Consider the following 16,023-nt stretch of genomic DNA (forward strand, 5'->3'; position numbering starts at 1 on the left):
CTATTCCCTATATAGACTACAATATATCTGGTCAAAACCCTATTCCCTATATAGACTACAATATATCTGGTCAAAACCCTATTCCCTATATAGACTACAATATATCTGGTCAGAACCCTATTCCCTATATAGACTACAATATATCTGGTCAAAACCCTATTCCCTATATAGACTACAATATATCTGGTCAAAACCCTATTCCCTATATAGACTACAATATATCTGGTCAGAACCCTATTCCCTATATAGACTACAATATATCTGGTCAAAACCCTATTCCCTATATGGACTACAATATATCTGGTCAGAACCCTATTCCCTATATAGACTACAATATATCTGGTCAGAACCCTATTCCCTATATAGACTACAATATGTCTGGTCAAAACCCTATTCCCTATATAGACTACAGTATATCTGGTAAAACCCTATTCCCTATATAGACTACAATATATCTGGTCAAAACCCTATTCCCTATATAGACTACAGTATATCTGGTCAAAACCCTATTCCCTATATAGACTACAATATATCTGGTCAGAACCCTATTCCCTATATAGACTACAATATATCTGGTCAGAACCCTATTCCCTATATAGACTACAATATATCTGGTCAGAACCCTATTCCCTATATAGACTACAATATATCTGGTCAGAACCCTATTCCCTATATAGACTACAATATATCTGGTCAAAACCCTATTCCCTATATAGACTACAATATATCTGGTCAGAACCCTATTCCCTATATGGACTACAATATATCTGGTCAAAACCCTATTCCCTATATAGACCACAATATATCTGGTCAAAACCCTATTCCCTATATAGACTACAATATATCTGGTCAAAACCCTATTCCCTATATAGACTACAGTATATCTGGTCAAAACCCTATTCCCTATATGGACTACAATATGTCTGGTCAAAACCCTATTCCCTATATGGACTACAATATATCTGGTAAAACCCTATTCCCTATATAGACTACAATATATCTGGTCAGAACCCTATTCCCTATATAGACTACAATATGTCTGGTCAAAACCCTATTCCCTATATGGACTACAATATATCTGGTAAAACCCTATTCCCTATATAGACTACAATATATCTGGTCAGAACCCTATTCCCTATATAGACTACAATATATCTGGTCAAAACCCTATTCCCTATATAGACTACAATATATCAGGTCAAAACCCTATTCCCTATATAGACTACAATATATCTGGTCATAACCCTATTCCCTATATAGACTACAATATATCTGGTCAAAACCCTATTCCCTATATAGACTACAATATATCTGGTCAAAACCCTATTCCCTATATAGACTACAATATATCTGGTCATAACCCTATTCCCTATATAGACTACAATATATCTGGTCAAAACCCTATTCCCTATATAGACTACAGTATATCTGGTCAAAACCCTATTCCCTATATAGACTACAATATGTCTGGTCAAAACCCTATTCCCTATATAGACTACAGTATATCTGGTCAAAACCCTATTCCCTATATAGACTACAATATATCTGGTCAAAACCCTATTCCCTATATAGACTACAATATATCTGGTAAAACCCTATTCCCTATATAGACTACAATATATCTGGTAAAACCCTATTCCCTATATAGACTACAATATATCTGGTCAAAACCCTATTCCCTATATAGACTACAATATATCTGGTAAAACCCTATTCCCTATATAGACTACAATATATCTGGTCAAAACCCTATTCCCTATATAGACTACAATATCTCTGGTCAAAACCCTATTCCCTATATAGACTACAATATCTCTGGTAAAACCCTATTCCCTATATAGACTACAATATATCTGGTCAAAACCCTATTCCCTATATAGACTACAATATATCTGGTCAAAACCCTATTCCCTATATAGACTACAATATATCTGGTCAGAACCCTATTCCCTATATAGACTACAATATATCTGGTCAAAACCCTATTCCCTATATAGACTACAATATATCTGGTCAAAACCCTATTCCCTATATAGACTACAATATATCTGGTCAAAACCCTATTCCCTATATAGACTACAATATATCTGGTCAAAACCCTATTCCCTATATAGACTACAATATATCTGGTCAAAACCCTATTCCCTATATAGACTACAATATATCTGGTCAAAACCCTATTCCCTATATGGACTACAATATATCTGGTCAGAACCCTATTCCCTATATAGACTACAATATATCTGGTCAGAACCCTATTCCCTATATAGACTACAATATGTCTGGTCAAAACCCTATTCCCTATATAGACTACAGTATATCTGGTAAAACCCTATTCCCTATATAGACTACAATATATCTGGTCAAAACCCTATTCCCTATATAGACTACAATATCTCTGGTAAAACCCTATTCCCTATATAGACTACAATATATCTGGTCAAAACCCTATTCCCTATATAGACTACAATATATCAGGTCAAAACCCTATTCCCTATATAGACTACAATATATCTGGTCAAAACCCTATTCCCTATATAGACTACAATATATCTGGTCAAAACCCTATTCCCTATATAGACTACAATATATCTGGTCATAACCCTATTCCCTATATAGACTACAATATATCTGGTCAAAACCCTATTCCCTATATAGACTACAGTATATCTGGTCAAAACCCTATTCCCTATATAGACTACAATATGTCTGGTCAAAACCCTATTCCCTATATAGACTACAGTATATCTGGTCAAAACCCTATTCCCTATATAGACTACAATATATCTGGTCAAAACCCTATTCCCTATATAGACTACAATATATCTGGTAAAACCCTATTCCCTATATAGACTACAATATATCTGGTAAAACCCTATTCCCTATATAGACTACAATATATCTGGTCAAAACCCTATTCCCTATATAGACTACAATATATCTGGTAAAACCCTATTCCCTATATAGACTACAATATATCTGGTCAAAACCCTATTCCCTATATAGACTACAATATATCTGGTCAAAACCCTATTCCCTATATAGACTACAATATCTCTGGTAAAACCCTATTCCCTATATAGACTACAATATATCTGGTCAAAACCCTATTCCCTATATAGACTACAATATATCTGGTCAAAACCCTATTCCCTATATAGACTACAATATATCTGGTCAGAACCCTATTCCCTATATAGACTACAATATATCTGGTCAAAACCCTATTCCCTATATAGACTACAATATATCTGGTCAAAACCCTATTCCCTATATAGACTACAATATATCTGGTCAAAACCCTATTCCCTATATAGACTACAATATATCTGGTCAAAACCCTATTCCCTATATAGACTACAATATATCTGGTCAAAACCCTATTCCCTATATAGACTACAATATATCTGGTCAAAACCCTATTCCCTATATGGACTACAATATATCTGGTCAGAACCCTATTCCCTATATAGACTACAATATATCTGGTCAGAACCCTATTCCCTATATAGACTACAATATGTCTGGTCAAAACCCTATTCCCTATATAGACTACAGTATATCTGGTAAAACCCTATTCCCTATATAGACTACAATATATCTGGTCAAAACCCTATTCCCTATATAGACTACAATATCTCTGGTAAAACCCTATTCCCTATATAGACTACAATATATCTGGTCAAAACCCTATTCCCTATATAGACTACAATATATCTGGTCAGAACCCTATTCCCTATATAGACTACAATATATCTGGTCAAAACCCTATTCCCTATATAGACTACAATATATCTGGTCAAAACCCTATTCCCTATATAGACTACAATATATCTGGTCAGAACCCTATTCCCTATATAGACTACAATATATCTGGTCAAAACCCTATTCCCTATATAGACTACAATATATCTGGTCAAAACCCTATTCCCTATATAGACTACAATATATCTGGTCAGAACCCTATTCCCTATATAGACTACAATATATCTGGTCAAAACCCTATTCCCTATATGGACTACAATATATCTGGTCAGAACCCTATTCCCTATATAGACTACAATATATCTGGTCAGAACCCTATTCCCTATATAGACTACAATATGTCTGGTCAAAACCCTATTCCCTATATAGACTACAGTATATCTGGTAAAACCCTATTCCCTATATAGACTACAATATATCTGGTCAAAACCCTATTCCCTATATAGACTACAGTATATCTGGTCAAAACCCTATTCCCTATATAGACTACAATATATCTGGTCAGAACCCTATTCCCTATATAGACTACAATATATCTGGTCAGAACCCTATTCCCTATATAGACTACAATATATCTGGTCAGAACCCTATTCCCTATATAGACTACAATATATCTGGTCAAAACCCTATTCCCTATATAGACTACAATATATCTGGTCAGAACCCTATTCCCTATATAGACTACAATATATCTGGTCAAAACCCTATTCCCTATATAGACTACAATATATCTGGTCAAAACCCTATTCCCTATATAGACTACAATATATCTGGTCAGAACCCTATTCCCTATATAGACTACAATATATCTGGTCAAAACCCTATTCCCTATATAGACTACAATATATCTGGTCAAAACCCTATTCCCTATATAGACTACAATATATCTGGTCAGAACCCTATTCCCTATATAGACTACAATATATCTGGTCAAAACCCTATTCCCTATATGGACTACAATATATCTGGTCAGAACCCTATTCCCTATATAGACTACAATATATCTGGTCAGAACCCTATTCCCTATATAGACTACAATATGTCTGGTCAAAACCCTATTCCCTATATAGACTACAGTATATCTGGTAAAACCCTATTCCCTATATAGACTACAATATATCTGGTCAAAACCCTATTCCCTATATAGACTACAGTATATCTGGTCAAAACCCTATTCCCTATATAGACTACAATATATCTGGTCAGAACCCTATTCCCTATATAGACTACAATATATCTGGTCAGAACCCTATTCCCTATATAGACTACAATATATCTGGTCAAAACCCTATTCCCTATATAGACTACAATATATCTGGTCAAAACCCTATTCCCTATATAGACTACAATATGTCTGGTCAAAACCCTATTCTCTATATAGACTACAATATATCTGGTCAAAACCCTATTCCCTATATAGACTACAATATATCTGGTCAAAACCCTATTCCCTATATAGACTACAATATATCTGGTCAGAACCCTATTCCCTATATAGACTACAATATATCTGGTCAGAACCCTATTCCCTATATAGACTACAGTATATCTGGTCAAAACCCTATTCCCTGTATAGACTACAATATATCTGGTCAAAACCCTATTCCCTATATAGACTACAATATATCTGGTCAGAACCCTATTCCCTATATAGACTACAGTATATCTGGTCAAAACCCTATTCCCTATATAGACTACAATATATCTGGTCAAAACCCTATTCCCTATATAGACTACAATATATCTGGTCAGAACCCTATTCCCTATATAGACTACAGTATATCTGGTCAAAACCCTATTCCCTATATAGACTACAATATATCTGGTCAAAACCCTATTCCCTATATAGACTACAATATATCTGGTCAAAACCCTATTCCCTATATAGACTACAATATATCTGGTAAAACCCTATTCCCTATATAGACTACAATATATCTGGTCAAAACTCTATTCCCTATATAGACTACAATATATCTGGTCAAAACCCTATTCCCTATATAGACTACAATATATCTGGTCAAAACCCTATTCCCTATATAGACTACAATATATCTGGTCAAAACCCTATTCCCTATATAGACTACAATATATCTGGTCAAAACCCTATTCCCTATATAGACTACAATATATCTGGTCAAAACCCTATTCCCTATATAGACTACAATATATCTGGTCAAAACCCTATTCCCTATATAGACTACATTATATCTGGTCAAAACCCTATTCCCTATATAGACTACAATATATCTGGTCAGAACCCTATTCCCTATATAGACTACAATATATCTGGTCAAAACCCTATTCCCTATATAGACTACAATATATCAGGTCAAAACCCTATTCCCTATATAGACTACAATATATCTGGTAAAACCCTATTCCCTATATAGACTACAATATATCTGGTCAAAACCCTATTCTCTATATAGACTACAATATATCTGGTCAAAACCCTATTCCCTATATAGACTACAATATATCAGGTCAAAACCCTATTCCCTATATAGACTACAATATATCTGGTAAAACCCTATTCCCTATATGGACTACTATATATCTGGTCAAAACCCTATTCCCTATATGGACTACAATATATCTGGTCAAAACCCTATTCCCTATATAGACCACAATATATCTGGTCAAAACCCTATTCCCTATATAGACTACAATATATCTGGTCAAAACCCTATTCCCTATATAGACTACAGTATATCTGGTCAAAACCCTATTCCCTATATGGACTACAATATGTCTGGTCAAAACCCTATTCCCTATATGGACTACAATATATCTGGTAAAACCCTATTCCCTATATAGACTACAATATATCTGGTCAGAACCCTATTCCCTATATAGACTACAATATGTCTGGTCAAAACCCTATTCCCTATATGGACTACAATATATCTGGTAAAACCCTATTCCCTATATAGACTACAATATATCTGGTCAGAATCCTATTCCCTATATAGACTACAATATATCTGGTCAAAACCCTATTCCCTATATAGACTACAATATATCAGGTCAAAACCCTATTCCCTATATAGACTACAATATATCTGGTCAGAACCCTATTCCCTATATAGACTACAATATATCTGGTCAAAACCCTATTCCCTATATAGACTACAATATATCTGGTCAAAACCCTATTCCCTATATAGACTACAATATATCTGGTCAAAACCCTATTCCCTATATAGACTACAATATATCTGGTCAAAACCCTATTCCCTATATAGACTACAATATATCTGGTCAAAACCCTATTCCCTATATAGACTACAATATATCTGGTCAAAACTCTATTCCCTATATAGACTACAATATATCTGGTCAAAACCCTATTCCCTATATAGACTACAATATATCTGGTCAAAACCCTATTCCCTATATAGACTACAATATATCTGGTCAAAACCCTATTCCCTATATAGACTACAATATGTCTGGTCAAAACCCTATTCTCTATATAGACTACAATATATCTGGTCAAAACCCTATTCCCTATATAGACTACAATATATCTGGTCAAAACCCTATTCCCTATATAGACTACAATATATCTGGTCAAAACCCTATTCCCTATATAGACTACAATATATATGGTCAGAACCCTATTCCCTATATAGACTACAATATATCTGGTCAGAACCCTATTCCCTATATAGACTACAGTATATCTGGTCAAAACCCTATTCCCTGTATAGACTACAATATATCTGGTCAAAACCCTATTCCCTATATAGACTACAATATATCTGGTCAGAACCCTATTCCCTATATAGACTACAGTATATCTGGTCAAAACCCTATTCCCTATATAGACTACAATATATCTGGTCAAAACCCTATTCCCTATATAGACTACAATATATCTGGTCAGAACCCTATTCCCTATATAGACTACAGTATATCTGGTCAAAACCCTATTCCCTATATAGACTACAATATATCTGGTCAAAACCCTATTCCCTATATAGACTACAATATATCTGGTCAAAACCCTATTCCCTATATAGACTACAATATATCTGGTAAAACCCTATTCCCTATATAGACTACAATATATCTGGTCAAAACTCTATTCCCTATATAGACTACAATATATCTGGTCAAAACCCTATTCCCTATATAGACTACAATATATCTGGTCAAAACCCTATTCCCTATATAGACTACAATATATCTGGTCAAAACCCTATTCCCTATATAGACTACAATATATCTGGTCAAAACCCTATTCCCTATATAGACTACAATATATCTGGTCAAAACCCTATTCCCTATATAGACTACAATATATCTGGTCAAAACCCTATTCCCTATATAGACTACATTATATCTGGTCAAAACCCTATTCCCTATATAGACTACAATATATCTGGTCAGAACCCTATTCCCTATATAGACTACAATATATCTGGTCAAAACCCTATTCCCTATATAGACTACAATATATCAGGTCAAAACCCTATTCCCTATATAGACTACAATATATCTGGTAAAACCCTATTCCCTATATAGACTACAATATATCTGGTCAAAACCCTATTCTCTATATAGACTACAATATATCTGGTCAAAACCCTATTCCCTATATAGACTACAATATATCTGGTCAAAACCCTATTACCTATATAGACTACAATATATCTGGTCAAAACCCTATTCTCTATATAGACTACAATATATCTGGTCAAAACCCTATTCCCTATATAGACTACAATATATCTGGTCAAAACCCTATTCCCTATATAGACTACAATATATCTGGTCAAAACCCTATTCCCTATATAGACTACATTATATCTGGTCAAAACCCTATTCCCTATATAGACTACAATATATCTGGTCAGAACCCTATTCCCTATATAGACTACAATATATCTGGTCAAAACCCTATTCCCTATATAGACTACAATATATCAGGTCAAAACCCTATTCCCTATATAGACTACAATATATCTGGTAAAACCCTATTCCCTATATAGACTACAATATATCTGGTCAAAACCCTATTCTCTATATAGACTACAATATATCTGGTCAAAACCCTATTCCCTATATAGACTACAATATATCTGGTCAAAACCCTATTCCCTATATAGACTACAATATATCTGGTCAAAACCCTATTCTCTATATAGACTACAATATATCTGGTCAAAACCCTATTCCCTATATAGACTACAATATATCTGGTCAAAACCCTATTCCCTATATAGACTACAATATATCTGGTCAAAACCCTATTCCCTATATAGACTACAATATATCTGGTCAAAACCCTATTCCCTATATAGACTACAATATGTCTGGTCAAAACCCTATTCCCTATATAGACTACAATATATCTGATCAAAACCCTATTCCCTATATAGACTACAATATATCTGGTCAAAACCCTATTCCCTATATAGACCAATATATCTGATCAAAACCCTATTCCCTATATAGACTACAATATATCTGGTCAAAACCCTATTCCCTATATAGACTACAATATATCTGATCAAAACCCTATTCTCTATATAGACTACAATATATCTGGTCAAAACCCTATTCCCTATATAGACTACAATATATCTGGTCAAAACCCTATTCCCTATATAGACCAATATATCTGATCAAAACCCTATTCCCTATATAGACTACAATATGTCTGGTCAAAAACCTATTCCTTATATAGACTACAATATATCTGATCAAAACCCTATTCCCTATATAGACTACAATATATCTGGTCAAAACCCTATTCCCTATGTAGACCAATATATCTGATCAAAACCCTATTCCCTATATAGACTACAATATATCTGGTCAAAACCCTATTCCCTATATAGACTACAATATATCTGGTCAAAACCCTATTCCCTATATAGACTACAATATGTCTGGTCAAAACCCTATTCCCTATATAGACTACAATATATCTGATCAAAACCCTATTCCCTATATAGACTACAATATATCTGGTCAAAACCCTATTCCCTATATAGACTACAATATGTCTGGTCAAAACCCTATTACCTATATAGACTACAATATATCTGGTCAAAACCCTATTCCCTATATAGACCAATATATCTGATCAAAACCCTATTCCTATATAGACTACAATATATCTGGTCAAAACCCTATTCCCTATATAGACTACAATATATCTGGTCAAAACCCTATTCCTATATAGACTACAATATATCTGGTCAAACCCTATTCCCTATATAGACTACAATATATCAAGTCAAAACCCTATTCCCTATATAGACTACAATATATCTGGTCAAAACCCTATTCCCTATATAGACTACAATATATCTGGTCAAAACCCTATTCCCTATATAGACTACAATATATCTGGTCAAAACCCTATTCCCTATATAGACTACAATATATCTGGTCAAAACCCTATTCCCTATATAGACTACAATATATCTGGTCAAAACCCTATTCCCTATATAGACTACAATATGTCTGGTCAAAACCCTATTCCTATATAGACTACAATATATCTGATCAAAACCCTATTCCCTATATAGACTACAATATATCTGGTCAAAACCTATTCCCTATATAGACTACAATATGTCTGGTCAAAACCCTATAACCTATATAGACTACAATATATCTGGTCAAAACCCTATTCCCTATATAGACCAATATATCTGATCAAAACCCTATTCCCTATATAGACTACAATATATCTGGTCAAAACCCTATTCCCTATATAGACTACAATATATCTGGTCAAAACCCTATTCCCTATATAGACTACAATATATCTGGTCAAAACCCTATTCCCTATATAGACTACAATATATCTGGTCAAAACCCTATTCCTATATAGACTACAATATATCTGGTCAAAACCCTATTCCTATATAGACTACAATATATCTGGTCAAAACCCTATTCCCTATATAGACTACAATATATCTGGTCAAAACCCTATTCCTATATAGACTACAATATATCTGGTCAAAACCCTATTCCCTACAGTGATGCTGGACCAGTCCTCCTGCTGTGGTCTTCCCTTTGAGTCTAAAGTCTATGTTGATACAGCCATACCACAGAAAGAGAGAGAGTGTGTGTGTGTGTGTGTGTGTGTGTCATCATGTTGTTTTTTAATGAGTGAAGGTGATAATGATGCAGCAAGGGAGTCATTACAGAGAGAAGACAGAACAGAGAGAGAGAAAGGGGGAGGAAGGAGGGTGTGAGGAGGCATGGAGAGGAGTGAGAGAGAGAGAGAGAGAGAGAGAGAGAGAGAGAGAGAGAGAGAGAGAGAGAGAGAAGAGAGAGAGAGAGAGAGAGAGAGAGAGAGAGAGAGAGAGAGAGAGAGAGAGAGAGAGAGAGAGAGAGAGAGAGAGTGGGGAGATAGAGCGAGAGCGATTTGGTGGAGAGAAAGAGAGAGAGAGAGAGAGAGAGAGAGAGAGAGAGAGAGAGAGAGTGGGGAAGATAGAGCGAGAGCGATTTGGTGGAGAGAAAGAGAGAGAGAGAGAGAGAGAGAGAGAGAGAGAGAGAGAGAGAGAGAGAGAGAGAGAGTGGGGAAGATAGAGCGAGAGCGATTTGGTGGAGAGAAAGGGAGAGTGAGATAATGAATGCATGTAAATGTCCCAGTGACAGAGGTGTTTCTCTCAGCTCTCAGGTCATAAACACTGGAGCCATTTAGTCATGTGGCAGGACACTCTTACGGGTGGAGAGATTTAGGACCAGCTTCCTCTTCCCCAATCCTGACCTTCATCATTAGGGGCGACTTCACCCTACACCCCTGGGCTCTTTCCAACTGCCATGAAGTGATAGAATGTTGTTATGATGAGTTTCTAGGGTATCAAGTGATCAAGGATATCAGAATATACTTAAGACACTTTTGATGGGGGGGGGGGGTTCATATTAGATATTTAATATGGTACCATGGTTAGTTATAACAGAAGGACAGAGCTTTGCCTCTACCATCTCCCTCACTCCAGAACAAAGATCCACTCATCATGGGCGCTCCATTCTTTGCTGTTATTACCCTTTACCCCCCAAGTCACTATATCCTGTCCGTCGACCATGCTATCATAAACATCAGTAATCTCCTTTGACATAACGGAATGTAGACTCCGTGGCCCCAAGCCAATTATCTAGTAACTCTAACCTGGTCCCCATGATACTATCACATGACATCATAACACTATTAAAAACCTCATATCAAATGTGGAAAGTGTTCTTGAATGGAGTGTACTTCTCTGTAGTGTACTACTACAGACCGCCAACCTCAAGTCCAATTCAAATCTGGACTTGGAAGCCAGTTCCACTGCTGTTTGTTCACATTGTTCCCTCTAACCAGGGCCTGATTTAGACCTGGGACACCAGTCATTGTTCCCCTCTAACCAGGGCCTGATTTAGACCTGGGACACCAGTCATTGTTCCCCTCTAATCAGGGCCTGATTTAGACCTGGGACACCAGTCATTGTTCCCCTCTAATCAGGGCCTGATTTAGACCTGGGACACCAGTCGTTGTTCCCCTCTAATCAGGGCCTGATTTAGACCTGGGACACCAGTCGTTGTTCCCCTCTAATCAGGGCCTGATTTAGACCTGGGACACCAGTCGTTGTTCCCCTCTAATCAGGGCCTGATTTAGACCTGGGACACCAGTCATTGTTCCCCTCTAATCAGGGCCTGATTTAGACCTGGGACACCAGTCATTGTTCCCCTCTAATCAGGGCCTGATTTAGACCTGGGACACCAGTCGTTGTTCCCCTCTAATCAGGGCCTGATTTAGACCTGGGACACCAGTCATTGTTCCCCTCTAATCAGGGCCTGATTTAGACCTGGGACACCAGTCATTGTTCCCCTCTAATCAGGGACTGATTTAGACCTGGGACACAAGTCACTGTTCCCCTCTAATCAGGGCCTGATTTAGACCTGGGACACCAGTCATTGTTCCCCTCTAATCAGGGCCTGATTTAGACCTGGGACACCAGTCATTGTTCCCCTCTAATCAGGGACTGATTTAGACCTGGGACACCAGTCATTCTTCCCCACTAATCAGGGCCTAATTTAGACCTGGGACACCAGGTGTGTTATCAGGTATAACAGTAAAACCCGGCAGTAGTCCAGACATCGTGGGGTAAGAAAAAAAAAAACAATGCGTCATTCTAACCGTCTACCTCCCTGTCTGTCTAACCTGTCTGTCTGTCTGTCTAACCTGTCTGTCTGTCTGTCTGTAGGTTCTCGGGGGTTCCGCCCAGTAACCTAGGCAACAATACCAAGCTGGTGGATTGGATGCCTCAAAATGACCTGTTGGGTAAGAAGCACTTCTCTACTTCATGTTCTCTGTTCTTTTTGATCTTTCTTTTTTCCTGTCCTTGTTCCCTCCCTCCCCCTCTCCCTCCCTCCCTCCCTCTCTGTCTCTCTGTCTCTCTGTCTGTCTGTCTGTGAGGAGGGAAGGAGGGGAGGGGTGAGGAGGGGAGAGGAGGGGTGAAGAGGGGTTAGGGTGAGGAGGGGTGAGGAGGGTAGAGGAGAGGCGAGATTGAGGAGGGGTGAGGAGGTGAGAGGCAAGGTTGAGGAGAGGAGAGGAGAGGAGAGGAGAGGAGAGGAGAGGAGAGGAGAGGAGAGGAGAGGAGAGGAGAGGAGAGGAGAGGAGAGGAGGGGAGAGGAGAGGAGAGGAGAGGAGAGGAGAGGTGACCCTGAGCTGAGAAATACATAACTCATTATATCATTAACAGTCAATGATTCAAACACACACTATGGCTGTTGCTGCCCTGTGTCTCAGAGGGATGTCTGGCAGCTGGTTAGTAACTCACCTCAGTCACACTGGATGGGTCCCAATTATATTATATATCCCAAGATATTAACTGAGTCCCAAATAGCCCATATCACGACACTGTTAGGACCAGGGCCCATATCACGACACTGATAGGACCAGGGCCCATATCACAACACTGTTAGGACCAGGGCCCATATCATAGGACCAGGGCCCATATCACAACACTGTTAGGACCAGGGCCCATATCACGACACTGTTAGGACCAGGGCCCATATCATAGGACCAGGGCCCATATCACAACACTGTTAGGACCAGGGCCCATATCACGACACTGTTAGGACCAGGGCCCATATCACAACACTGTTAGGACCAGGGCCCATATCACGACACTGTTAGGACCAGGGCCCATATCATAGGACCAGGGCCCATATCACGACACTGTTAGGACCAGGGCCCATATCACGACACTGTTAGGACCAGGGCCCATATCACGACACTGTTAGGACCAGGGCCCATATCACAACACTGTTAGGACCAGGGCCCATATCACGACACTGTTAGGACCAGGGCCCATATCACGACACTGTTAGGACCAGGGCCCATATCACAACACTGTTAGGACCAGGGCCCATATCACGACACTGTTAGGACCAGGGCCCATATCACAACACTGTTAGGACCAGGGCCCATATCACGACACTGTTAGGACCAGGGCCCATATCACAACACTGTTAGGACCAGGGCCCATATCACGACACTGTTAGGACCAGGGCCCATATCACAACACTGTTAGGACCAGGGCCCATATCATAGGACCAGGGCCCATATCACGACACTGTTAGGACCAGGGCCCATATTAAAACACTGTTAGGACCAGGGCCCATATCATAGGACCAGGGCCCATATCACAACACTGTTAGGACCAGGGCCCATATCACGACACTGTTAGGACCAGGGCCCATATCACAACACTGTTAGGACCAGGGCCCATATCACGACACTGTTAGGACCAGGGCCCATATCATAGGACCAGGGCCCATATCACGACACTGTTAGGACCAGGGCCCATATCACGACACTGTTAGGACCAGGGCCCATATCACAACACTGTTAGGACCAGGGCCCATATCACGACACTGTTAGGACCAGGGCCCATATCACGACACTGTTAGGACCAGGGCCCATATCACGACACTGTTAGGACCAGGGCCCATATCACGACACTGTTAGGACCAGGGCCCATATCACGACACTGTTAGGACCAGGGCCCATATCACGACACTGTTAGGACCAGGGCCCATATCACAACACTGTTAGGACCAGGGCCCATATCACAACACTGCTAGGATCAGGGCCCATATCACGACACTGTTAGGACCAGGGCCCATATCACGACAATGTTAGGACCAGGGCCCATATCACAACACTGTTAGGACCAGGGCCCATATCACAACACTGTTAGGACCAGGGCCCATATCACAACACTGTTAGGACCAGGGCCCATATCATAGGACCAGGGCCCATATCACGACACTGTTAGGACCAGGGACCATATCACGACACTGTTAGGACCAGGGCCCATATCACAACACTGTTAGGACCAGGGCCCATATCACAACACTGTTAGGACCAGGGCCCATATCACGACACTGTTAGGACCAGGGCCCATATCACGGCACTGTTAGGACCAGGGCCCATATCACAACACTTTTAGGACCAGTGCCCATATCACAACACTGTAAGGACCAGGGCCCATATCACGACACTGTTAGGACCAGGGCCCATATCACAACACTGTTAGGACCAGGGCCCATATCACAACACAGTTAGGACCAGGGCCCATATCACGACACTGTTAGGACCAGGGCCCATATCACGACACTGTTAGGACCAGGGCCCATATCACAACACTGTTAGGGCCAGGGCCCATTTCACAACACTGTTAGGACCAGGGCCCATATCACAACATTGTTAGGACCAGGGCCCATATCACGACACCGTTAGGACCAGGGCCCATATCACAACACTGTTAGGACCAGGGCCCATATCATAGGACCAGGGCCCATATCACGACACTGTTAGGACCAGGGCCCATTTCACAACATTGTTAGGACCAGGGCCCATATCACGACACTGTTAGGACCAGGGCCCATATCACGACACTGTTAGGACCAGGGCCCATATCACAACACTGTTAGGACCAGGGCCCATATCACAACACTGTTAGGACCAGGGCCCATATCACGACACTGTTAGGACCAGGGCCCATATCACGACACTGTTAGGACCAGGGCCCATATCACGACACTGTTAGGACCAGGGCCCATATCACGACACTGTTAGGATCAGGGCCCATATCACGACACTGTTAGGACCAGGGCCCATATCACAACACTGTTAGGACCAGGGCCCATATCACGACACTGTTAGGACCAGGGCCCATATCACAACACTGTTAGGACCAGGGCCCATATCACGACACTGTTAGGACCAGGGCC

At 39.5% G+C, this 16,023-nt stretch overlaps 1 protein-coding gene across 1 annotated transcript in view; it reads left to right on the top strand.

Moving 5' to 3' along the window:
* The window catches only part of LOC311115495 (2-hydroxyacylsphingosine 1-beta-galactosyltransferase-like), a gene marked incomplete at its 5' end in the record, with an annotated part of 36,827 nt that overhangs the window by 15,911 nt on the left and 4,893 nt on the right, over positions 1–16,023 (top strand). Inside the window, one exon of the mRNA XM_084190660.1 lies at positions 12,987–13,063. Coding sequence (XP_084046786.1) covers positions 12,987–13,063 — 77 coding nt within the window. The remainder of the gene's footprint in view (positions 1–12,986; positions 13,064–16,023) is intronic.

This window comes from Coregonus lavaretus (assembly GCF_964263955.1).
Source record: "Coregonus lavaretus genome assembly, contig: HAP1_SCAFFOLD_1723, whole genome shotgun sequence".
Lineage (NCBI taxonomy): Eukaryota > Metazoa > Chordata > Actinopteri > Salmoniformes > Salmonidae > Coregonus > Coregonus lavaretus.